A 26,446-nucleotide genomic window follows, 5' to 3' on the forward strand; every position below is an offset into this window, starting at 1 on the left:
AACAACTTCTGTACCAAACAAACACCACAGCCTGTTAAACTATGTCTGTTAAATTTATCACACCAACTTTCACGAACATTGAGCTCGAATCAAGCTAGCAGCAAAACATTAACGACACCCCTATCACACACCTTGATGAAACACTTGAAAACGGCTCAGATTCAAAATTTATTTTTGAAAAAGTGAGGCGGTCTACTTCAATCAAACCAACGCAGCCGAAAAGTAGATGTAATAGAAAATGTTCTCATTGAAAAAAAAAACCTTCTGGTATCGTCTTAATGAAATATTTACAGCTGTGTAAACTTGCCCAATTTCGAAGATCTTCATGTTTACAGCCATTTTGAGGGACTCGTCAGGAGTTTCATTAACTGGCCTTGCAGACATACCTAACACCATCAGAAATAAACAAAGATTACATATAAATGCATTGCAGTTCAACTGAAAGAGAATAAATCGTGTTTTAAAATGGAAGTTCGACTTACATTTCAACGATTTCTACGGGCGTAAGGTCATTCTTGTTCGAATTTCGCTTGATGATTCCACAACAAATAACAATATTTGACACGCAGACTTTGACTGAATGTAGCGTTTGAATCAGTTAAAGGTAGTAACCTCGTGCTTTCCCTTCTTTACCGGCGTACAGCGAAGTTGTTTTCACGACAAAACAGCAAGCATCAGGTAAAGACCAAACCGTATGTGTACCGTATAATGCCTCATACATGAAGTAGTGACCGACAGGCCGTTTCTTCAGCTGTTTCTTCGACGTTCAACGTTTTGCAATGGAAAATCTTTGCTGTATGCCAGTAAGGAAGGAAAAGCACGAAGTTACTGCCTTGAGCTGATTCATAGGCTACATTAAGTCGAAGTTTGTATGTCAAACATTGTTATTTCTAGTGGAATCATCGAGCGAAATTCCAATAGTAACAACCGTACGTCCGTAGCAGGGACGGCGGAGCCGGGGGGGGCTGGGGGGGCTTTAGCCCCCCCACTTTTCCCGAAAAAATAAAGACTTATTAAGAGAAGAGTCTCTTAAGCCCCCCCACTTAAAGTCACTAGTCAGCCCCCCCACCTGGAAAACTGCTCCGCCGTCCCTGCGTAACAGTCAAAATGTAAGTCGAGCTTCCATTTTTAAACACGATTTATTCTCTTTCAGTTGAACTGCACTGCATTTATATCTATTCTTTGTTTATTTCTGAAGGTGTGAGGTATGTCTGCGAGGCCAGTTGATAAAACGCCTGTTTCTGACGAGTCCCTCAAAATGGCTGCAAACATCATTGAAGATCTTCGAAATTGGGCAAGTTTACACAGCTGTAAATATTTCATTAAGACGATACCAGAAAGTTTTTTCTGTAGGAACATTTTCTATTGCATCTGCTTTTCGGCTGCGTTGGTTGATTGAAGTAGACCGCCTCAATTTTTCAAAAATAAAGTTTGAATCTGAGTCGTAAGAGCGCCTGAACTTCGACGCTTTTAACAGACAGCTTTAACGTCTCAGACGTTAAAGGCGTCTACTATAAAAACAGGACGCCGTTAACTAGTATAAAAACGGTAAATAAGAAAGATGACTTTATCGTCCCTAGCATAAAAACGGCCAATAAAGGCATTATTTGTACTTGTTTCGCGCGTTATTTGTAATCCACGAAGCTGAGTGTGGTAATAACACCGAATTTTCCTACGTTTTGATCGCGTCACGTGAAGTGTTTAGACTAATCGGGCGCGAGAAAAAAAAAAGATTGATTATAACATGAATACACACCGTCCACTTCGATGTTTGTACTTATTTTCCTTATATAAATTTGTGACGCCCAAAACAGTATGGCTCTAGAACTGTTTGGGATTGAAAACTGTTTTGCAAACAAAAATTAGACAACGAGCTGAGACCAAAATATTATCATTCGATACGGTACGGTAAAGATTCGATAAAGCATGATTTATGAGATCCGGTAAAGCATGATTTACCCAGACTCGATTCCTAGACTCGGCGTCAATATGTGGGTTGAGTTTGTCGTTGGTTCTCGTCCTTGCTCTGCTAGGTTCCGCGTTCTTCGGTTTGTCACCAAGAATGTCGTGCAAGAATGCATTGGTGGTGACTGTGAGATGGCGTGTGAAGCAAAGTCGTGTTTTCAACTGTGTAGAGGGGGAGGATGTACCATGCGGTGCCTTGGAGACGTTGAAGTATGTTACCAGTGGTGTGCCAGAGGCGGCTGTCAACTTAATTGCATTGCTCAGAAGTGCTATACATTCTGTCAGTTGGGAGACTGTATCACCTCAAATGTGCGCCCGCAAATTCAAGCTCTGCCCTATACCGTAAGATGCTTCGTAGCTACCGGATTGTGCCAACACAAGTGCTTTAAAAAGCGAAGCTGCATCTGTCGAAGATATTACGGGTCAGTCCATTCGTGTAAACAAGTTTGTGACGAAGGTGACTGCCGTCGCATGACCTGCTACATGCACTCAAGTGTGCGCCGAAGGCGAATGCAAGTCTATGGTATGCAGGTCGGAGGAATGCGTGCAAAACTGCAAAGGAGCAAGCTGTAAGATAGAATGCCGGTCAGCTAAATGCAGGCAGCTTTGCCCTGGGGGAGATTGCAGCATGAAATGCAGCTCAGCTGTAGAAACTTGCATTCAAACTTGCAACCCACTTGCTGCGCCCTGTAAACACGAATGTCAAGCAAAGAAGTGCATCCTTATTATGCTATAAAATGCGCCGATAAAAAAGCCTCCCAAGATGAGTATTGGCACAGTAAAGTCGTTAGAACATCTGAAAACTCAAGTAAGGGAACTGCGTTTGGAAAACTAATTAAGTAAGTTAATTTTGAATGGTCGAGATAGTTCATCAAAGTGCAAGCCCACATACAATTTCAAAAAAAAACATCATTTGGTCGGTCTTGCCAAATGTTTATCTATTCTTATCTATTGAAATACACATTAAGAAACACGATTGTTTAATTGCAATTGGCATCACGAAGAAGATTGACCCAATATGAGTTGGTTCAATTTTAAAGCAGAATCTGCAGGATAAGCGTAATAGTGTCACAGTGGCGTCAACTTCCAATTTAGTTACGTTATCGATATAAGATCTGTGTGTCTATATTTTTTTTTGTTTACTTTGAAGTTTACGTCTGTGATCAGTTGTGATACACAGTTGTTGTAAAGAACTTTAATCTACGCTGAAGCTTCACCGCTGTCATGAGTGTCAGTATAAGCAAGGATAGAGATAGAAATAGTTGCTGAGTATAAGCATAACCCCATTTCCTCAGGTAAACGAGTGTTTTTACTTTTTAAATGTTTCGCATCCGAACCAAAGTGCTTTGACAAATGGTGCCGACAAGTCCGCATATCGCTATTTTCAAACACGTAGAACTTTTTTAGTAAAAAAAAACTTAGTAAACCCTTAGGATACCGGTAATGTATCGAACTTTGAACTGTGAAAATTAAAACCTTATCTTTGCAGTACTTTTCTTATTTTTTGCATATTTCTGTCGTTTGACCGCGCTCGGCGCTGAAGCATCACTTCAAGGTACTAAGTAGCTCTTGTCCAGTCCATGAGCTTTCTCTTCCGCGCGCCCTTACAGGAGTTGAACCCAGGTGTGAGAAGAGAGAGTCCAAGATAATTGCAAGCGCATGCTCAGAACGTACCAGTCGACAGAAGAGGAGTGTGGCGTTCCTTGCTTTTGGTGGGGGGAGGGGGGGGGGAGGGATGGAGAACGGTGGATTAGACTGGAGTAAGGTAGCTCACACCACAGTTGAAATGTGAATTACAATCATATAACTGTCTTGTCTCATTAGTAGTTTTCATTTAATTCACGTTGCGCATTGTACGATGTGCTTTTCTAGCTATCGCGACAGTCCACCAAGATCAAAATATGTGCAGCGTGAAACTATAGATGGTTTTGCTGACAACTTTTGGTGTACAACAGAGCATTTTCTTGGAATCTTAGCTCATCTTCGTCTTCCCTCAAATTTTTTAAATAAAGATATAAGTAAATGAAGCGCAACACAGGACTATTTAATATTTCAGACGACGCTTTAATAGGTCTACTACATGAAAGGCGTTCTTGATCGCCTCGAATGCCGCAATACATGTCGCTCCAGTGTAGATTTGTTTATTTTATGTCAATATTGGTGAGGTTTTAAGGACGCCACCTTGTTTGACTTTAATGATTATAAGTTGAATAAATAATTATAATAAACCACACACATACAAATTACGGTATTATATATGTTATAAAAATATAACGAAAATATGTCATATGCAGCCCGTGGTATTCAAATACCCGAAAGAAGAATATTATGTAAAAAAAACTTAAGACTTTGTTTTTTATTGTTTTGATATATATCATTTAAAGAAAAATACGATTTCCTCTGGTAATAAATGTTGCTAATATATTTTAAAGAAATATTGCTTCTGGTAGTGTTGATTGAAATGAATAACGTCATTATGAATCCTTTAAGCTTCTTCAGAGATACATCTCGTATTTCTCATCAGTTCCTTACGATTAACTGTCTATTAAAAAAAAAAAAAAATAGTTGTAGCCTGTTCCTAATGTTTAACCTAAGACCTTCCGAGAATATCAGTTTCCTCAAGGGAGCGCCCTTGCTTCCCCCGCCCATTCCATCTTAGTGTTTAAAAAATAAATAAATACGAAGCGGAGCTATTTTTTACATTTGTGCACAGTCGAATATCGATATAGATAACAATTCAAAACCACAAACACCTGATTATAGTGCAAGCAGTAGTTCTACTCTTTTTCTCAGTATAAAAGGGGTTTCTACATAAATAGGTACATGTACGTAAGAACTTATTTTATCAATACACTCCACTACACAAAGTTTGCAAGTGGAAATCAATGCCGTAAAATGCTGGTTATAAGCCCTAGACGTTGCAGGGGCGGATACAGGGGGAGTGGATAAGGTGGATATCCATCCCCCATTTTTCAGTAAAAAAAAATCGAAATGTCACTTTATTTGAAATAGAAAGTAAGTAAAGAAAGACAAATTAGCTCTCGCTCATGTCTGGTTGTTGTTACGCCACGTTTCGCCGTCTGCCGCCACTTAGGGTTAGGGTTAGGCCCTAATGGTCTGCCATCCACCCCCACCCCCCCCCCCCTTTTGAAATCCTGGATCCGCCCCCTGCGTTGGTAAGTAGGTTTTGCTTAGGCTTATAGCCGTAAGAGTTATGTCCGGAGGGGAGGGAATAGGATGCTTGCGATTGGAATATTCTTTGTTGTTGTTGCCAGACAGATGGGCTTATAACAAGTGAAAGTTATAAGCGCGGGGAGGCGTGGGGGACTGTGGAAACATTTTTGCTATATGAACTGCTTTTTTTCTGCTTTTACAAGAACGTAATTGTACAAGATTTCGCAAGGCAAACAATTCTGCAGTTTGAAATCTGCGAATTACATGACTGATTGCAAGTCTCCACGTTGTCCGCGCATTTCATATCGCACCCTCCTCCACGACAGAACTGAGTGCAGTGTTTAGCATTACACTCCATATTGCAGTTAGCTCCTACACAATCTTGCAAACACGTATAAGACGTGCAAGACATTAAGCCACATGCTCCTTCAAGACACGTTTGTGTGCACGTGTTTGAAGTTCGGCAGTGCATTGTTCGGCAGTCTCCCTCTCTGCACATCTGATTTATAGAGTGAAAAATTCGAACATGTATCCATCCATGAAAAGCACAACTTCGCTTTGGAGGGCAGGTCTGATGACATTCACGTGTCAACATTGAACAACGCACTCTCCTGGAGATTGCCTCAAGTTTTGGACCTCCGGCCGATATGACGCAACTCCCTGAGTCGCAGTAACGTTTGCATTGCTTAGCATTGCATCCCAGAATGCAGTTACCACCAGGACACCATTGGAAGCATTCTTTGACGTTTGACAAACAGCTCATACTGCAATCTCCTCCTCTGCACGTTTGAAGACAGGTTTCTGCTTCGCATTCCATCTTGCATCTTCCAGCAACACATTCTTGGATGCAAAGTTTTGAGTTGCAAAGGTATTTGACGCATTTACCGCCGGTGCAGATCTGCGTGCATCTTAGGGCAGCCTTGCAATCAAACTCACAGTTTCCTCCTGGACAAACCTGAAGCATTGAGCCGTGATGGGTGTGTTTGTATTTCATGTCGCAATTTCCTTCGGAACATTTCTGAACACAAGTGCTCCTACCATCCTTCTCGTTACAGTGTTTAACGTATCGAGGAGCACGATGTACCGCCTCTAGATCTCTAGCAACCTTCATGCTATACATGCACTCTCCTCCATCGCACGACCGTTTGCATGTTTCTGCATGGCAAATCATTGTACATTTTCCACCCTTACATGTCTGTGTACATGTCTTTACGCCGAAAGGACAACGCATAGTACATTTTCCCGCTTCACAATTCTGAATGCAACTTTCTGCTTTGTTCGAACAAATCATGTTACAGCCACCCATGAAGCAGTTTTGTTGACAATTTTTCCCGCCACAGTCGACCAAATGACAGCTTCCTCGTACGCAACTTTGACTGCAACTCTCTGACTTGCAAAGCATGACATTACAACGGCCAGCCAAGCAACGCTGTTCGCAAGAGACTGGTGCGTGACACTGTAAGCGGCAACTCGCACTGTTACAAGTTTGCTGACAAAACTGATATTGCCCGCTTTTACGGCAGATGATGTCATGATAGCCCACCTCTCGGTACTGATAACAAGAGTCCTTGTAGATTAAGTTGCATTGCGTAGTTTTAAAAGGCCGGAGTCCACCTCCCACTCGCTGAAACACGAAGGCAAGGAAAAACGGAATGCTGAAACTGAACATCTTTTTTCCTAAAATTAAGATGTAGTATGTCAACGGTTAGAAAAATATATAGGTACTTGCCAGCGCCACGCAATACTAGAAGTTTTCTTAATTGCACGTTGTTTACCTTACAGAAGACATTGTTGAAAAGACTCATTAAGAGTTTGCAATTTCGCAACTATCTTAATTAACTACTCCGAAGGCTTAGCCACTTTCAGCTCATCGTAGCCTTTTTACTGACCGATATCTAACAGTAGATGTAAAACAACGAAAAAAAGATTAGTTGAAAAGCAGTAATCTGCACGGATCTAAATTGATGTTTACATCGATCTGTGGTAAACTTGTGTGTTGTATGTTTATTCAAGATACCGAGATAACTAGGTTACTCGATTGACCCAAGGCCTTGAAAATCACATAAGCCCCTGCACTTACCTATCTTCCCATCTTCAAACTCAATGAATGGCGAGAGAGGAATTATACTGCAAAGTAGTTGTTACTGCAGCAAAATTGACGCACCACGAAGTGAAGTTAGATCTACCACTCTGATACTGTGTAACTTTGCTTTTTTTACTATAAACAGCCTGAAAAAATAACAGGTTTCTTTTAAAATATCGCCTTTCACCTCTTTATCTCGTGCGTGCGGGAGTCTATTTATTTTCATATCAACATTTATAGCCATTTAGGTTATTCTTTTATGAATGAACTTATAATTACCGGATATGTCGGCTTTTTTAAAAAGCAAAAACTAACAATTTGGTATAAATAAAATTAGCAACTGGAGCGAATGGCTAAAAGCTCATCTACACCAAAGTATCTTTTCTGAACTTGCTGCCACATCGAAATCTAAGTGGAATGTTACGTTAAAATGTTAATATGAATAAATAATTTGTATAAAGTGAATTAATTTAAGTTAGGTGATTCGAAAAAGTCGATGCAATTTTTAAAGGTCGGTGCCATATTAAATTGCATGGTAACAAAGATTTTCAAAATGAATGATGCCATATCTGCTCAAGTTCAGGACTGGACTACAGTCTCGAACAAAACGGTTTAGAAATGTTTTGGTAATGTACGCCAATTTTGGTACTACAGCTCATTTTTGTCAATCCCCCTTCCCCTATTTCAATGTTGTCAATGTTGTTGTGTTATGAAAACAAAGGCTGGTGAATTGCAAACCCCATTAAAAAAATTAATTCATTCAGTGGGGGGGGGGGGGGGGAGTAATAACGTGTTTTAACAAGCTTTCAAGTCAATACATTCGCGAAGAATCTGTAAAATGCGTTTGTCTCAACTGGTATTGTCCGAGATTGTAGGTCGAAACTGTGCTCTAATTTTTAGATGAAATTAGGCCTAGAAAAGGCTATTATTCGACCCAAGTTAGATTCACTGTTAGGTAAGGGATAGGGTCGAGTTATTATAGATGTGACAGTTTGGAAAGTCACCTCATGTTAATAATTTTTCGGGGGTTTGGTAGATCAACGTGGTGGTGTTATGGCGGGAGAGGGATCTTAGCATGCCAGAGGTTCCGTGTTCGATCCTGGGTGGTAAAAAGCATTTTTTTTTTTTTTTTTTTAAATGGAGAAGAATTCGATTAAAAACTGTAAACATTTCTGTTTCAAAAAATAGCATAGACCGTTATAAACGGAAAGAAAACGTGCTTATTAGGCGACACCAGTTTGAGCTGAGGGGAGTAAAATGGAATTAGCGGTCAGTACTGTGCAAACAGTGACTTAAATTTATGTTAGAGAGAGCATCGTTGACGATCGACATAGCAACTGAACGAAACAAATTCAGCGAAAGCAACTGTTAAAACAACCAAAACTGACTACGATAGCTGATGCGAACGTTTGTAAATGTAAACATAATTGACAGGACAGGTTTAGCAGAGGTCTTGGGACTCCCCAGACAGAACGTTCACGTCATAATTACTCTCATAACAGGTCCTTTAATGTCAAAATATTTCTCTGGGAGATTTTATCTTAACTTTACAAAGAGCAAAATGAAAATTAATTAAGCTATTGCACGCTAACAAGAGATAACCTTAAAGCCACTCAGGCAACAATTTCATTAAAATTCGTTTATCTTGAAACCGCATTGTTTATTACGAACTATCTAGAATAGTTTTGATTCAAAATTCCACGTCTATGAGGGGGCAGGTTGGTATGGGGGGGATTATCTTTGGAAGGAGTTGATTTTCTGCGTCTGAGATTAAATTGGGAAAGTTGGGGGGGGGGGGGGGATTTTCGGGTGGGAAGGGTCAAGAGTTACTTCCGAAATTTCCCGATTTTTTTTCTTTGCAGTCTTCCAAGTTTGCATGTATTGTCCTGCCCGCGAAAGCATTTGTTGTAGTGATATCCTTGTTTTCGATACCTGTGTATTCCCTGATATGGCGGCAAAGAAATGTGCTTAATACTTATGTGAGCTTTGCATGTGCAAAACCAGCCTGGCAAAAAGAACATTAAACACATCCAGCTACAGACCAGTGGCGAAGCCCAAGGAATGCTCATCAATAGAGAAAACTAAGCGATTAATTAAGCAAGGGGAAACCAAAAAAGGAGAAGGGGGGGGAAGGGGTAGGGAACAGGGCTCCCTCTGGTAGGTATACAAATCTACCACTGGTGCAATGACGTCATCGAGTGTCTTTAGCCCATCTCGGTTTGATGGTAATAATTTCTCGCCTCTGGGAATGGGCATCCACATTTCCCTGCCAAATCTCGAGGGAAATGCTACTGGCAACCTCGTACCCAAGGTCTTCGTTCCCCCTGACCAGCAGTCGGGAAACGAGCCGTTTTGTCAAGCTTGCGTAGCAAGGAATAAAGACTCGAGGTATAAGGAGGTTGACGTCTTAACTGATTAAAAGGAAATGTTAATTAGTGGAAAGATAACAACAATACTTCAACGGTGTTCTTTGATAAATGGTTTTGTGACACCGAAGACCTGAAAGTTGTTTTCAGTTGATTTACGAGCAGCAGAGTGCGTGGGAGGTCATTGTCGTTAATCTGTAAGGCATGTTTTCCCTGTAATTATGTTTCGATTTATTAGAGGATAAAACCATTGTTTTCTGGTTACATCGAGTTTGCTGCATCCCGAGATGGTGGAGGAATCTCTAACAGTTTAGGTCATGGTTTTGGAATAATTTGTTGACTAAAACAAGTTATAGATGTCAAAGTTTTCTTCTCGATCGATAAGTTCCAACTTTGGGGGCTGCGTTATTCGCTAATGAACTTAAGAAACTTTCTAGAAAGATCTACACTTACAATCTGATGCAAAGTCTCCATTTTGAATGAATGACCTCTGAAATTCCCTTTCCTCTAATCAATGGGAAAAGGGGAAGTAGGAAGTACTTCTAACAAACTTTTCTTTTCCTATTAATGTATATATTTTGGCTGGATCACGTGACTCACTTTGGTCTATTAATCAGTGTTAGCAAAATGTTAAGAAACTTAAAAAAGCAGTTTTAACTGTGGAGAAGGACTTAAAAAATAAGGCAAAGAACGTATAAGGGTCAGCTTATTTTAAATAATTTAGAACAATCGAAATCCTTTTGCTTTTTGCGCCCTCTTGTTTTCCAGCATCATCCTTGGCTGGTTGCGTATAAAACGGCCGCTGATTTCAAAGGTTTATAGATGGTAAAGTTTTTATGTTAGATACTGAGCTGATGAAACAATTACCTGATTTTCTAATACAGGTTTTTTGAACTTTTTCTAGTTCGGGCGCTGCAAAATTGAAGCTCGAAAGCTACAAACAGCTAGGCAAGTGGCTAATCTATCTGCCGCAGAGCGAAGCTCTATTTAGTAGTAAAGTAGATGCATTATCAGCACGGACGACGTATGGACTCCTAGCACTTGTGTGTTCTGTACTCATACTATAAATAACAGTCATTAAAACCCGCCGTCTTTCGAAACAGTGATGCAAAGTGCACTAACCTACTTATTTCATGGTCTGTGCATGCCACCAAGGCAACTGGTGTCCAACGGGAATGGTTGTGGTCTTAGTCATGAAAGTGCAGTAACATTCGTTAAAGGATACAAACCAGAGCGTTTCTAGGCATGCCCTTTCTTTTCCATTCTGACGACTTGAGTCTTTTACGTTTCTAGCAAATTCTTTTCAATCAGTGATTGGATCGATTAGTTTTGGCAGCGAGACAGCATTTAATTTGATAACAAGTAAGGTATTTTTAATTATCACTTCAAAAGACAAGACTTTTTCCGAAACACAGAAAGTTGGATTCTAAAGAATGTACTTATGTTCTTGCCAAGAGTCAGGTTAAAATTTTTCGTAAAAGAAAATTTAATTAAAAGCAGATCTTCGTGTACTGACTGAGGCATGCGTTATCAATGGCAGGTTCGAGAAGCCTCAGGCGAAATACTATCGGCACTAGTAAAAAGCTAGAAAAAATTATGTCACTGATAGTGATATGCAATTTGTCCCAACCATAATTGCTGTTAAATGCATTTGAAAAAACAAACAAAAAATAATATTGCTTGATTTCGAGTCATTTGTGCCTCGGTATAACTGTGCTTTAGAAATTTACCAGAAAGTCACTTATCTGCCTACATCCCTGTCTTCCTGCATGGATGTTCATTTTGTAAAGCTGAACATTTCTTACATTACATTCTTCATTCACGGCTATAAATAAAATTTGAAATTAACCTCTTCTGCACATTACGCAAATAATTAACTTTAAAAAAATAAAGTATTGCTGAGAAATGCAAAGTAGATACAGGGAACGGCACCAAATAAACGTATTGTTTTATTTTTGTTCTTATTAAGTCAGCGAGCTCCAAGTCACTATATATTAAGGTTCCTTTGAACACTGATATTACTTACATGACTTAGACCTGCGGATAATTCCCGTAGTTTAAACAACGTTGAAGGAAGCATTGCTTCTAGAAATAATATGATGACAGGCGATACGTGAATGTACACCCACTATCGTTAGCCATCTTCAGGGAAAAGACGTAACTATTTCGGGGCCTTTCAGAAAATCTCGAACAGACGAACCTAACGGTTGTTTCTTTGAGTTTTTTAAGGAGACCCAAGTAAAAAGTTTAAAAAGGGAGCAGTATTTCTACTGCCAGTATGAGAAACCGGTACTATTTTCCATGGAAGTTATATAAAGGGGTCATCTTTTTTAAGTCAAAAATAGTATATAACTTGGTAAGGGTTTGGGCTTTGGGTGGAGCCTCCCCATGTTGAACTGTTTTGAGTACCCCCCGGCGGAGGGGAGTAATAAAACATATGCCAATAACATGGTTACAAGCATGAAAGTAAAATCTCGTTTCGGAGAAAGATAAAATAATGTGCTTGCTCTACAATCGATACTGATTAGTGTTTTGCTGTTTTCATAGAAAGGGAAACGAACACGATTAAGTAATACACCCGTAATTGCAAAGATTTGAGTTGCATATACGCTTGTTGCATTTACCGCCGGAGCAGATGCGTGTATCTTACGGCCCTTTTCAATCAAAGTCGCATTTTCCTCATCGTACAACCTGCTCCAGCGAACTGTGATGGGTGTATGATATTACATAACGTAATTTTCTTCTGGACACGTCGTGCACAGCAGGTACTCGCGTCCACGTCGTCCTTGCAGATCGGGGTTAAAGACGTGTGCGCTTCGGATATCAAGGAATTCACATTCTATACGTGCACTGTCCTCCTAAGCACCACCGTTTGCATCTTGCTGCCCCAGTCTTTTGGTTCATTATTACCTTTTTAACCGCTTTACTACCTATTACCTTTTTCGATTTTTTTCCCGTAGGTTTTTTTTTACGATTTGGTGTCGAAATGGAAGGAAAAGACATTCAAACAACAATAACAAATTATCACAGCATTGTAACTTTTAGCTTTACAACAGAATAAAGCCGATAGTCTATAAATGAATTAAAACGTTGTCTTCCTACCATAAGGCGAAAAGACGTGCTTGCTGCTTCACAAAACGTGCGCCCTTCGGGAGGTTTAAGAGATATTAATTTTGAGCAATCGCTCATAAAATATAAAGTGGTTTATCTACTTTAACAAGAGCACTTAAAAAGAGGCTTGAACTAGATTGTTTTTCGTGATAAGACAATTTAAATAATAATTTGTTACCATTGTCTAATGGTTATCAGTTCATTTCGTTTTTGGCTTAGAAAAGGATTTTTTTAGAAAGAGACCCTTGTGAACAGTCTTCACCGAATTAATTCACATTTTTAGACAAGAAAAACATACACAAAGATATTTAAAACTTAATTTAAATTTGGATAATCTTATCTCATCAGAAGCAGAGGGTTCCAATTAACGTTTATCTTAAAACCACGCTGTTAACAGTGATATCTTGATTTGTGGTTTAGAATTTTCAAGTGAGGAAGTAAGCTCCAGGTAAAGGAATGCAAGGATGATTTCTTATCCATTTCTATAAATTAAGTATACTTCACATCACACACCTATGTGCTCTTTCAAGCATTTTCAATAACGCCGAGACTGCAACATCGAAACCATTCAGGAATTATCAGATAATGCCGTGGTTGGTCATGATTGATTATATAGTCATTTATTATTTTACTGATAAAACATGAACACTCCATCCGGGGTGTTTTCTCGAGCCGATGACAACTGGCGTGTTACTAAGATAAGACATCGCTCGACTTTGTCACTGTGTAGGCGGATTTAGGGTATTCAAGAAGCTTGAAGATTTTAAAGCATTAATCCCCAAAATTAATTCGTCAAGCCGCGCTTGTCTACGGGATTGCAAAACCGTCCAGTGGTGGGAGGGGAGGGGGGTCGTTAACCCTAAATTTCACATGCATATTCTCCCTATAACGTTTATCTCTGAATGACTTACATTACTACTGAATTGGATCAACTAAAGTTGTTTTATTTGTTTTCACTTGATGAGCTTCTTATAATATGGTATGAATATGTCGAAGTTCAAACATTATCTAGCTGGGCTGGGTTATCAATAACAGTCGGCCAGTTGGAGTTAGTGGGGGTGGAGGGGCTAGTGTTTTCTTATTTTATGTTTTTTTTTTTGTGGGTGGGAGTGGGCGGATATAGGCTCTTACAGATAGTGCTAGCACTTTTTTTGGCAATATTTGACTTCGCGAGCATTTTTTTTTCATACAGTTGGCAAGTGTGTAATCTTTCACACGGAAAAAAAAATCTTGAAGACAGCCACTTCCCATTTGATTTTACTTAAGCTTAACAGTTCAACAGACAAATTAATTAATAAAACAAGTTTTAGTGTCTCGTACATTGTATGTGCACTAAAGATAGAGAGAAAAAAGTCATAAACAACACGTAAAGAAACATCAAACTAGTTGAATATCCTTTATTATACAAAGTGGGAAAAGCTAAAAGCTCGCATTCTCTTATTATTTAATGATACCGAAAGCATATCTTTCTTTTTTTCTTTTTTGTCGCGTGCAGCACGTTGTTAGAGGTCAGCATGTCAGCCTGACACGAGCAGATATGAGTAATGTGTTTTATTACACGACTAAGGTGGTCCGAGGGCCAATAACTAAATCAGCCAATCAGATTGCTTTATTCCCGGTCCCGCGAGGGCCGATATTTTCCAAGTATTGGACCGGGTTTTGTCCCGGATGATCCCGCGCTAATTTCCGCGCGATTTAGCGCAAGATTTATGCAAGATTTTTGCAAGATTTTTTCGCAAGATGTTTTCGGAGTTTTTATTGCTTTAAAAATGAAATGACCTTAAACACAGAAATAATTATAACTCATTTTAATAGCGCGCGTAAAAGTTTTGCCGCAATTTTTTTTTTTATGACATCTACCGGGTAGCAATTCTCAGTACACAAAGTTTCCAGTCGTGTAATAAATCTCTTATTAACCAAGCTTGCTCGGGACCGTACTGGGCGAATATTGCCCCTCGGTCATTTTTGTAAGGACCTCGCTGCGCTCGATCCGTACTGTCAAGACCTCGGGCCAATATTCGCCCAGTACGGCCCTCGCGCATGGTTAATAAGATATATTTATAGCAGCACGTACCTTTGAGGGGTCATTTGTCATTTGGTTCGATTGTGATGGCACAGGTGAAAATTGATGTAACATCTCAATATCTTGACCGTCGATTTGAACTGACGTGATTTTGAAATGGAGGACCGGGTCGAAGAAAAAAAAAAGATCAAGCTGCAAGTTTGCGTTGCTATGGTGTCAGGAACTTTAGAAAACCCGTTTGAAAAACGTATGGTTAAACGTTTTTGGTATTCTTTCTCTTTGGAATTCAATCTACAACAAACTAGTCAAGATTGGGTTGTGTTATTAATACTTCTTATAACTATTATATTCCTACATACTGTAATGTGTGTTTACATGTAATAATCTATCTGCGCCTTTGAATTGTAAGCCGTTTCTCTTTAGAAATTACTTGAATAAAAAAGATGACACTTCATATGCAGCCTCCCTGTTTTTCTTAGGTTTGAAAATATTGGTTTTTAAGTTATTTTCATTGCTGACCATGATTAGCTCAAAATAGCTCAAAATTTAAAAACGTGACTTTTGCTTGAAATGGCTGTTAACGACTCAAGTAATTACCATCTATCATTTATTCCTATGACGCACGGTATTCTTACAGGTTTCTGTTGAGGAAAACAAAAGCCTTCCTAGGCTTTTAAATGCAAGGCGGCGATCGTTGCGCAACTTGTACAACAACAATAGAGTAATTGAAATGTGACGTTATAGTCGTTTATCTTTAAAAAGAAAAAGAAAGAATTTTTACAAAGTACATCTGATGTACTGCGCTACAAAAACGTAGGATTGCATATTGGATTACAATGCTAAGATCCCCTTAACGCCTTTTTTATTTAAGAGACTTAAGATAGCAAATAATAACAAATTAAAATTCCTTAACAGCTTTTATCTTAAAGTGCTTTCACTTTGCTCTTGTAATGACAACATTCAATAGCTTCTCATTTGCAGAAATCAAGAGTTGTAGAGTCTGAGGTTTTCGGGATACCGAGACCATATACCGCTGCTATCATGATAAGGCAGGTCCCAGTCTTAAAAACTGAATTTTGTCGAGATTTGGGGCACTGTCGGTATTTTCAGACTCGAAGAGAACTGGGCAAAGCTTTTTTGAAAAGAAAAAAAAAACAGCCTTTTTACAGTACCCCCGGATAAGTTATCACTCGGGATGCCCTTTCAGGTCAATAAAGCGCGCCCTCTACACGATATAAACTAAATCGTCATTGCGTAGCGATGCTGATGCGGGTTCCTGCTTGGTCAAAGGTAACATATGTGCGTTAACCTAAAAAGCGCGAAATGGCTTGAATCGGGGTTCATAGATAATGTACATGTAACCACAATAAAACACGCAGCAGTTAAGGGCTTACCTTCGTAGAGGACTAGCGTATGAGGTTTAGCGTATGAGGATATGTTTAAAGATAAACTGCTCATCTGGATTAATCATTTGCGGTAAAAAAAGTTGAACATATAATATCACTAGAACTTTCAAGAGCGCTATCTAATTAAACAGGGACGGGCGGAGGCTGGGATTGAACGACCTACAGGCTAGCGGATAAAATGACAGCCGTGCATTTAATGGCATGCAGACTATAATTATCTATAATGACACCATTTCATAGCCTACAAACAACTGGATTTTAATGCAGTTAAAGACTGACTTTCTCTTTCAAAGCGAGAAGGAGCGTTTTTGGTCAACCTCCAGAATCATTATCGAATACATTTTTTGCCACCACTTGATTCTTGCTCTGTTATAGAAATAAAAAAAAATAAAAAATTACCTTTATTTAGACACGGTAAGGACTAAAGCTATTAGCTTGTGGGCCGTATATTCCCGATCGAATTGGAATTTAGAAGTGTTGGTTATTTGTGGAGGGAGGAAAACCGGAGAACCCGGAGAAAAACCCTTGGAGCAAGGACGAGAACCAACAACAAACTCAGCCCACATATGGCACCGGGCCGGAATCGAACTCGGGCCACATTGGTGGGAGGCGAGCGCTCTCACTACTGCGCCATCCCTGCTCCCCATAATTTGTTATAGACATAGACTTTACCTTTTTTTATCTTTCACACAATTCTTAGTTATCGTTTTTTTCCTGAAATAGAGCGGTTTTTTTTCTTGTGTCGGACTTGGAATGGGTAACAATTTTCAGTTTTATCCTTTTATCCAGGGTTTAAGAACCTTTGCGAAACATACGTAACAGACTTCCAGCAGCTCATGAATCAAGGAAACCTTTGACAGCACATGAATCAAGGAAGTTTGTGACAGCATAATGAATCAAGTAAGCTTCTGACAGCATATGAATCAAGGAAACGTCTGACAGCATTCTAAATAAGTAAGTTTCTGACAGTATAATGAATCAAGTAATCCTCTGACAGTATATGAATCAAGGAAGTTTATAACAGCATCCTAATTAAGTAAGTTTCAAACAGGATATGAATTAAAGCCCCGCCCACATTGACCGGGGTAAATTTGAAAACGCATCTTTTTTTTTCTCCGGTTAGCCCAACCGCCCACACTGAACCGGCGTTTTCGGTCAACGAAAACGGAGCTTTTCAAAAACGCTCTCCAAAGTGGGTATCGTTTTCAAATTAACCCGGGTTAATGTGGACGGAAAACATTTTACCGTGGCGCTTTCAAATTTCTTCGTTTTCAAATTTAACCGGGTCAGTGCGGACGTGGTCTAAGTAAGCCTCTGGCAGAATATTAATCAAGGGAGCGTCTGTCAGTACATGAATTAAGTAAGCATGTAAGATTAGAGATTAGAACGTCCAAATGGTGTCCGGATTATTTTGCTTTGTCCCATGCCCCTGACAAACTGAATACAGTAATGCTTAAAATATACCAGCTTTGTATTCATACCATTTAAAACTGCATCAGAGAAAAATAATTATACCTAATCGTACCTTTTTGGTACGCTTCGGCGGCATATCAGGCGAGTTTGGTTGAGCCATGGTTCGTATTTTGGCGAGACGTAGTCGAGCCAAAATACCCATGGCGAGACCAAACGAGCCTGATATGCCATCGAAGCGTACCAAAAAGGTACGATTAGGTATTTACCGTACCCAAATTCAGAATTTAGCGAAAAATTTCAGTCTGAATGTTCCAGTACTCGTCGGCAAACATCGCGTAATTGGCGAGTGCGCTAAAATTTAGTTTTGGTTGGAAAGTTTTTACTTCTTCTACTAACGGTAAACACTAGCTAATTTAAATTACGAGGCTCTGTTTTATTGGTAAACCTCTTTTCAATTCATCGTACGTTAACACTACTTAACTTGAAAGTGTCCATGATATGGGGCATATCAGGTCAGTGACTTGATATCGTAGGATATCAGGACAGTAGATCACGCTTCTGATTGGCTACTTGCGAATTTGGGTACGGTAATTCGCAAAACAAATACTTAATCTATTAAAGAAAAGTAGCAGCTGGTTAAGGAGGACACATTCGCACACTGCAGCCAGACAATTTTCTTCATTCAGTTCTAATTTTGTTTTCACTATTTATTTTAGAAGATAAACATATCATGTTTGGGCTTCGTCGATTTCCACTGAAACAAAGAAGTAATTTAAATATGCCCCGAAACAGTTTTTGGTCTAAATTAACAATCGTTTGCTTTGCTTTTAAAAATCTGACAGAATGACAGTTCCTACTTAGGAACAATTTGCAACCCATCAGCGAGTTGAAAAGAAACAAATACAAAATCAACAAAAAAGATTAAATTTACAGTGGTGGTCAGCAATTAATCAGAAGAAACATTGTTCTCAACTTCAATTTACAACCTCCCTCGACATTTAAAAGTAAATTTCCTTTTACCTAGGAAGAAGTTACAATTTGCAAGCAAGCGAATTGAAATCACAACAAAACAATCAGTTCCCGTCACTGTTTATCATCATACTCAATATGGCCAGATGGATTTTGGTTCTAACATGGCTTCTTGGCATATTCGGGCTTTTAGGAAATGGTTTGGTGATTTACCTTATGGCAGTTAAAAAGAGACTTCACTCGTCAACGAACGCATTTATTGCCTCACTCGCCGTGGCTGATTTTTGTGTCGCATTCTTCACTATTCTATTTTCTTATGTCCGCGACGATTTCTCGGGATATCAGGGTAGAAGGATTTTTGCGTCTTTACATTATTTCTTGTTCTATTCATCGGCTTGCAACTTGTGTGTCGTGACAGCGGATCGATTTGTTGCCATTGCTCTTCCACTTAGATACATCAACTTCATAACATGGCGTCGTGTCCCCCGCCTTATATTAGCAGCATGGATTGTCCCATTTGTCATCTGCTTACTACCTTTAACATGGATATTCTCTTCTTCGCCAAAAACCAAAAATATCTGCGATAAACTTTTCATTGCTTTCTTATTGACGTGTTTTGAGTTTTTCCCCTGTGTTGTCATGGTGATGGCCACATGGCGTGTGTTGTGCATTTCGCGCCGACATACGCGCAGGACTATGACATTACAATCTCAGCTACAATTTAACCATCCAAAGCTCAACTTCGACGCCTTGAGAGAACACCGAGAGCGTAATATGTCTTCAACTAAACTGATCACCATTGTAGTTGGTCTATTTGTACTTTGCTACATTTCTGAGATGAGCTCTTCACTCCTTCATCTTTTGAATGTGTCCAAACAATTTTGGGGCAGTTACTTCAATAATGACGTAAGGTTTCTGTTTTTAGTAGCCAATTCTGCTGTCAATCCCTTCGTGTACGCTTTCCTTAAAAGGGACATTAAGACGGAGTTGAAACGTTTCCTTTATCGAGGTTGCTTTCAGTTATCTAAATTTAAACTTGCTCGATTACTACAATGGGTACATGCCTCATGGCGTCATGTTTAAACATTTGTCCATGTCACACCACCAAAGTTCTAGTTCATTGCACATGTGTATGTCGTGCATTCATCTCCCAATACATTTTTCAAACAGCTTTACTACAAAACCTGTAAAATACCCGCTAGTACTATCTGTCAAACCATCGAATAAAACGTACTTAAGGGGCAAACGCGACAAACGTTTGCTTTTTTTTCTTTAATTCATACATTGTTGTACTTTACAATTTTGTTACCAAAAATACGTAATTATAAAGTGATTAATTAAAGTCAAAAGAGTATCCTCTCGAAATGAGTTACTAAATGATATCAAAACGTTCCAAAAGGTTTTTCTGATTTCTCATCCTAAACTTAAGTATCGTAATTAATATACCTTTCAAACCAAACTGATTATACATTATGTTTTAAGAACTGTTATATATTTTTTTTGTCCAGTGTATGCTTCGTTAATGTTTCAAAACTTGCCAAAATAGAAAGAGCTAATACATTCTCTCCTCTTATTCGGTGGACTACAGTGGCGGATCCAGACCTTAAGCTAAGGGGAGTCCGCTTGACTATGAATATTGAATTCTACGAAGAAAATTCCGGCACTTCAAAGGAAATGCGCTATTTCCGAAAAAAAAATAAAGGGGGGGGGGGGGGAGGGAGCGGCCCGGCGGCACTTCAAAGTGAATCCGCCACTGGACTAAACGTGAGAACCGTCTGATTTGCTCAAACTTCAATTACACAAATATAAGGCTTTGGAATATTAAGGTGGGGGGGGGGGGGGGGGACTTCTTTTGTTACATGACTCATAGCGGTGCCGGGCGACCGAGTGTGCGCAGTAGCTATCGAATGGTTGCTAAGGGCGTAGTGAATAGCTTGACAAAGTTCATTGTTCAGTTCGCATGTTTTGGTCTTAGCCATACACAAAACACAATAGCTTTTTTCACTACATATATAATTTATTAGCGCGTCATGTAATATAAGCTCGCCTCATTCCTTTAATCCCGAGGGTCCGTGTTGGTAGCGTCTATTATGATCCTTTGCGGCCGTTCAGGTATAAAATCTGGCTGCGCGGCGCGAGATCTCGCAATTTGACGAGATTACCTTGGAAGGCGCTTTGCGCCCCTCCCTCCACCCCTGGTGGCGGTGACCACCCCTTGCCTAGCCTTGCTGCATATCTCTTGCCTCGGCGGTCGCGGATTTGTCCCATAACTTAGTTCTTCGTGATCGCGACAATATATATGCAGTGAGGATAGATTACTAGCATGAGACAAAGGAAACCAAAACATAGCGCCATTACCTTTAAATCTGAGTTTTGACATTTGTGTTTTAGTTGGCGGGAGTAAATAACAAATTTATGCAAAGTAACAGGTTTCCTGCTTAAATTTCAGTGTGTAAAATTTTGTATCTCATTTACAAGTACTGAATCATGAAAATGAAACTTTGCAGAAACATCAAAAATCTGACAGACAAATGGAAAGCAGGAGCGTGGTTTTTTTCTTTGATTTTAAGGAAGGTACATCCCACCAATCCCCTTTTCACTGGACAATCTGATTTGCAGTCCTCAGCTTCGCAAGTGAGGCGACACAAAGCACCAGCATTGCAGATCTGATGGCATTCTTTGACGCTAGAGGAGCAAACCATTTCGCATCGAGATCCGCCTAAGCAGTTCTGTTTGCACGTGTCTCCGCCACAAATCATAATGACGACTGTCCCAATTTTCGAGTTTTGGGTACAGGTCTCTACTCCAGGTGCACACGTCATGTTCATTCGCCCAAGGTCAACTTGCTGAGTACATGTCTTAACCGAGGAGGAGCACGTAGCGTTACAAAAGCCACGGCTGCAATTTTGGTCACACGAACGTGCCTCACATAACAAATCTCTTGCGGCTGCTGACTGGACGCATGTGACGGCATTCCTGGAGCAAATCATTTTGTCACATATGCCATTGTAACAATCTTGGAAGCAGTTTGGAGCATTGCAGATAACCTCTTTACACTGCCCGAATTGACAAGTCTGGTTGCAGGTTCCAGAGGCTACACAGTTAAGGGTATCACATTGGCTTCGATCGCAGTGCTGCTGGCAGGTCTCAAACGACGACTTTAGACCGCACTGCATCACACAAGGAATTTTTACACATGGTCCCTGGTTGCAAGTAGTTGGAGAACTGCCACGAATACTATTGCAAGATGTAATGTTTTGTTCTAAGCTTGTCAGGGTCAGGGGAGTACATCCCAATGATCCCTGTTTTGCAGGACAATCTGACTTGCAGCTGGCTGCTTTACAACTAAGGCGGCATGCAGCATGAGTACCGCAGATCTGTTGGCATTCTTTCACGCTAGAAGAGCAGATCATTTTGCACTGATAACCTGAGCAGTTCTGTTTGCACACATCGGCGTTACATATCATAGAAACGGATCCGCTTCTCGAAGTCTGGGTACAGGTCTCTACTCCGGGTGCACACGTCATGTTCATTTGCCCAAGGTCAACTTGCTGAGTACATGTCTTAACCGAGGAGGAGCACGTAGCGTTACAAAAGCCACGGCTGCAATTTTGGTCGCACGATCGTGCCTCGCATAAAAGATCCTCTGCGGCTGCTGACTGGACGCATTTCATGGCATTCCTGGAGCAAATCATTTTCTCACATCTGCTAAGGTAACAATCTTGGAAGCAGTTTGGAGCATTGCAGATAACCTCTTTACACTGCCCTAATTGACAAGTCTGGTTGCAGGTTCCAGAGGCTGTGCAGGTTAGGGTGTCACATCGGCTTCGATCGCAGTGCTGCTGGCAGGTCTCAAACGACGACTTAAGACCGCACCGCATCGAACAAGGAGGATTTACACATCCATATGGTCCCTGGTTGCAAGTAGTTGGAGGACTGCCAGGAATAGTGTTACAGGATGTTATGTTACTTCCTGACCTGCCCAAGGTAACGCTGGAAAAGAGGACTGCGAATAAAACAAACCATTTCAACTCCATCGTCCGCCGTGGAATCTATGAAAAATCGGAATAAGATTTAGCTTACCTCTGATCCAGACTATATGAACGTTTACATGCAATCCTATAGACAAGCCACGAAATGTAGCAAACTGTACAATTGCAATATAGTTTATAACCCACCCATTAATTTTTGCGTGCGCTCATTGGACAAAACGCATCACGTGGCACAAAATCGGACGACAGGTATCAGCGAATATACCCCGTCCGATTTGATATCCGTCGCCCGATTTTGTAAGCAACAAAAAACAAACGAATGAATTCGAAGTCACCTTACACTCAATTCTAACTTTAAATGAAATCACCGAGTTAAAAAATCACGTAAACAAATCCACTTACATTTGTTTTAACCACAGTTACGGAGGGTTCATTACGTAGGTTTTTCCTATAAACTACTGGCGAGAAAGCGCGTTGTAGATATTAATCGGAGGGTTATAAAATAAATAAACCCCTTTCTGGCTTCCAGGTATATTGGAGGATAATGCCCTTGGCTGAAAGATTGTCCTCAAAATTTCACAGTTGCCCTCGAAGCTTCGCTTCTCGGCCAAATGTTCATTTTTCGACAATCTTTCAGCCTCGGGCATTATCCTTCAATATACCAGCCGCCTGAAGGGGTTTATTTACTAAATACCCCAACTATATACAGTCAACTTGCGGACATCGCGCTATTACGGACTCTCGCTATAACGGACACCAAAAGACGCCTCGTGCGTATCCGCTATAACGAGAGTTGACTGTTTTCCCTTTACTTTTTACATTTGCTCATTAAGCTTTCTCCCATGCAGGCGAAAGGTTGAACGCAAACATGATGACACTGGTGTTTGACAGCCTGGCCTACTGTAGTTTTCACAAACCAAGTTGTCGTTGTTCAAATTTTTTATTTGCATGTTTGTTCATTGAGCGTTGTACGTACGTAGTTCATTAAGCTAACCTTTTTGTAAGTAATCTTTAATTGATAAAATAGTTACAACGAGATTTATTTATAGATCTTTCTCAAGCAAAGTTCGACCTTATTTCTCACATATTATAGTGCTGCCTCTTAATACTGAACTATCATCTTTTTGACGGAATGCAGACAAGTTATGTGAGTGAAGACAGCTGTTGAGCGTTTATTAAGACGCATAACAAAACCAGAAAATTTCAAGCTTCAATCAATATCATGTATTGTGAACCTTTATGCCCCATTTATGACATTCGCTTTAGTTGTTTTATTACCGCTGTTTGTTTGGTATGCAAAAATCCATGACGTACTATTTTTTCAGTGTAGTTATGGCAACCATTGTAGGTAACATTTGCAATGATATTGATTGATTTCGTTGTTTACAGTAAAAGTACTACAGTTGAAATTCTTTCAGCAAATATTCGTTGCTGTTATTTAGTGTAAGTAGTATCATTGGTGGACTATACAAGATTTAGATCGAATGGTAGAGATCAGGCTCTGTTAAAATTATGTGAAACTGTCACAAGCTGACTAAGTCAATAAAAATAATACAATAATACAAAATAACAAACGTAAAAACGACATGTCACGATCAGGCGTTTACTATGTATAAAATATTTTCAACCCAAACTGAAACTCAGAAAAAAATAATGCCAAACTTTGGCATTATTTTTTTCATCTGAAACAATTATTTGCATCTGAAACACAAGCATCGCAGCGAAAATTTAACCTACCTCATGCCAGTGAAAATATATGTTACAACTTGCTTAATTCGCTATTGGATTTGCATTAACGCTTATTATTATCTGTCCAAAGCTATGAAAAAGGTGCTGCTCTTTAAGCAAAGCTAACAATAACTGTTAAATTTCGTTTATTTTGTAGCTACGGGAAAAAATTGCTAAACTATTATACCAAAGAGTAAATATTTGTCTGGATGTATCATAATTAAACTTTTGAAATTAAAAAATATACACGTATATATTATTGGCCGCGGAACTTGAGAAAAGTGTGATGGAAAAATGAAGAGCTTATTCCGTTTGATAAAATTAATCCTTGTTTATCCTCTTACTAAGTAGTGAAAAAGCACACAAGTATAGGTTGTTTGATAAAATTGTTCACGTGGTAAAGAAGTAACGACTCATACATCACACTAATTCTAATTGCTTAAATCTGTATAATTTTCAGTGTCCAGTCGCGCGCAGAAAATATACAAATTTCATCAAAGATATACACAGAAACGCTGTTTATATGAGGTGTTGAGACTGCAAGACGATCAGATAGAAGCAAACAGACCACAAAAAGTCACTCGGGAAGTAAAAGGGGACTACGCAAGTAAACAACTGTTGAACCCCGTCAATTTTATAGAGCACCTTTTGAATTTTAACTGTGTAGAGTTTGAAACTGATGCCAACGGTACACTTGTGTTGCTACTCGCTACTATACGACAACTAAACATTTTATTACTATTTTGAAAAGCAGAGTGTAGTGAGCAAAATATCTTATATACAACCGAAATGATTGGGATCCTTCGACCATATAAAATGATAACAATGTAAATAAATTACAAATAAATATATAAGAATTGTTACATTACCTTTTTCAGTTGACAAAATCCAAAGAGAAATATCGCGAGTGTCGATCAGCTATCGACATACACACTGCGCTGAAATCTCGAAACAAAGTGTCAGTTAACGAGAACAACAAGATTTTGTCAATGCTTTTTTGCATCGTCATTTTGGAAAACTACGCCACGCATCACTTATGATGATTTGCTGGAGGCTGTAAGTGTGCTACTTAATTATTCATACAAAATAAAGCAGCATAATAAGCCAAATTAAATTCCCTCAGCTTTATATTTGACAAAATAGACCTGTTTGGAAAACCCTTTTAGTTAAGTCTTTACAATTCCGTTGAATAGCGAAGCGCGCAAGTGACGTCAATACTCAGACAGGACTCAGACAAACAAACAAAAATCGCGGACAATTTTTCTAAAACACTTTCGTAAACAGCCGGTGTTCCTAAGACGCTTTTATTAAACGAAAACTTTGCCTTTATTCCTTTTTTTCTCTACGGATACGCTGATGTTTTCTGAGTCTCGTGGTGGGCCGGGTTTATTCATTTGCATTCTAATTTTAGACCTCTCGCTCTAAGCTATTCCTTCTCTTATTTATTGCGCATGCTCGGCACGTACTTGTGGTATACAACTATTTTGAATTTATAATTAATTATTATTTTGTTGCTTACTGGATAGTTTTCTTTTGAAACCATCGAATTTATGCTTGAAGTAAATTTGAAAAAGCTGACCAGCATCAACCTTCCTTCGGGGAAAAATGGAGACTTGTATGTATGAGCTCGAGGCGCTCGTGGCAGTTTTCGTCACTGTCTGCTTGAATCTTCTTTGAGGTACACAACGCATCGCTGATATCAGAAGTGTTTCAAGTGGTACGTGGTGGTAGCCAACATGCAGTTTATTTCACCTTTGTTTAAATTCAGCTGGGTTTTGTTTGTAAGACAGAAAAGAAACCACTGTCTCCTACTGCATGAAGTTATCCTTGTTTTGACGGTTAAGTTATTTCGTTGTTTGGGCCTTCTAACAGAACGCTTAAAAAAAATACATAATTCGTCACAGTGATGACATATCATTGTGGTTTCAGCCACCTATCTACATGTAGTATACGTATGGACTTTGTTTTTCTTTTCACTGTGAACAACTAGCTTACAGTTATGTATTGTCATGCGACACCATTTGGGAAACTACAGAACGCATCGCTGATACTGAGGTAGTTCAAGTGGAGTTAAACCTTTTCGTATATTAATAACAAATACATATGGAGAGGTTATGGAATACTACCATAACATCAACCTTTTTTTTTTTTCAGCTGTTGTGGCAGCTGTTGTAGTCGCGTATATATGCGAATGTGTGTTGAAAGTAAATGCAAAT

At 39.4% G+C, this 26,446-nt stretch overlaps 3 protein-coding genes and 1 pseudogene across 3 annotated transcripts; 2 read left to right on the forward strand and 2 right to left on the reverse strand.

Moving 5' to 3' along the window:
* Positions 1–1,989: 1,989 nt before the first annotated feature.
* LOC144637128 (uncharacterized) lies at positions 1,990–2,701 on the forward strand (annotated as a pseudogene).
* A 2,441-nt stretch (positions 2,702–5,142) lies between these two features.
* On the reverse strand, positions 5,143–10,790 carry LOC144636034 (uncharacterized). Its single transcript, XM_078495176.1, has 2 exons — positions 10,711–10,790; positions 5,143–6,816 (listed from the first exon to the last, which is right to left on the reverse strand). The coding sequence occupies exon 2, from the start codon at positions 6,806–6,808 to the stop codon at positions 5,336–5,338; it is 1,473 nt and encodes a 490-aa protein (XP_078351302.1). The 5' UTR covers positions 6,809–6,816; positions 10,711–10,790; the 3' UTR covers positions 5,143–5,335.
* Positions 10,791–18,545: 7,755 nt separating this feature from the next.
* On the forward strand, positions 18,546–19,593 carry LOC144637129 (adenosine receptor A2b-like). The gene has a single exon (XM_078496276.1). It carries the CDS (start codon positions 18,649–18,651, stop codon positions 19,591–19,593), a length of 945 nt encoding a protein of 314 aa, XP_078352402.1. The 5' UTR covers positions 18,546–18,648.
* A 1,315-nt stretch (positions 19,594–20,908) lies between these two features.
* On the reverse strand, positions 20,909–25,230 carry LOC144636030 (uncharacterized). Its single transcript, XM_078495168.1, has 2 exons — positions 25,100–25,230; positions 20,909–22,562 (listed from the first exon to the last, which is right to left on the reverse strand). Exon 2 carries the CDS (start codon positions 22,545–22,547, stop codon positions 20,982–20,984), a length of 1,566 nt encoding a protein of 521 aa, XP_078351294.1. The 5' UTR covers positions 22,548–22,562; positions 25,100–25,230; the 3' UTR covers positions 20,909–20,981.
* Positions 25,231–26,446: the final 1,216 nt, after the last annotated feature.

Source organism: Oculina patagonica, chromosome 13 (genome assembly GCF_052425735.1).
Source record: "Oculina patagonica isolate OP01 chromosome 13, crgOcupat, whole genome shotgun sequence".
Lineage (NCBI taxonomy): Eukaryota > Metazoa > Cnidaria > Anthozoa > Scleractinia > Oculinidae > Oculina > Oculina patagonica.

Bases quoted from the DNA above. Each gene is read 5' to 3' on its own strand.
- LOC144637129 (XM_078496276.1), top strand. From the start codon at position 18,649: ATGGCCAGATGGATTTTGGTTCTAACATGGCTTCTTGGCATATTCGGG.
- LOC144636034 (XM_078495176.1), bottom strand. From the start codon at position 6,808: ATGTTCAGTTTCAGCATTCCGTTTTTCCTTGCCTTCGTGTTTCAGCGA.
- LOC144636030 (XM_078495168.1), bottom strand. From the start codon at position 22,547: ATGGAGTTGAAATGGTTTGTTTTATTCGCAGTCCTCTTTTCCAGCGTT.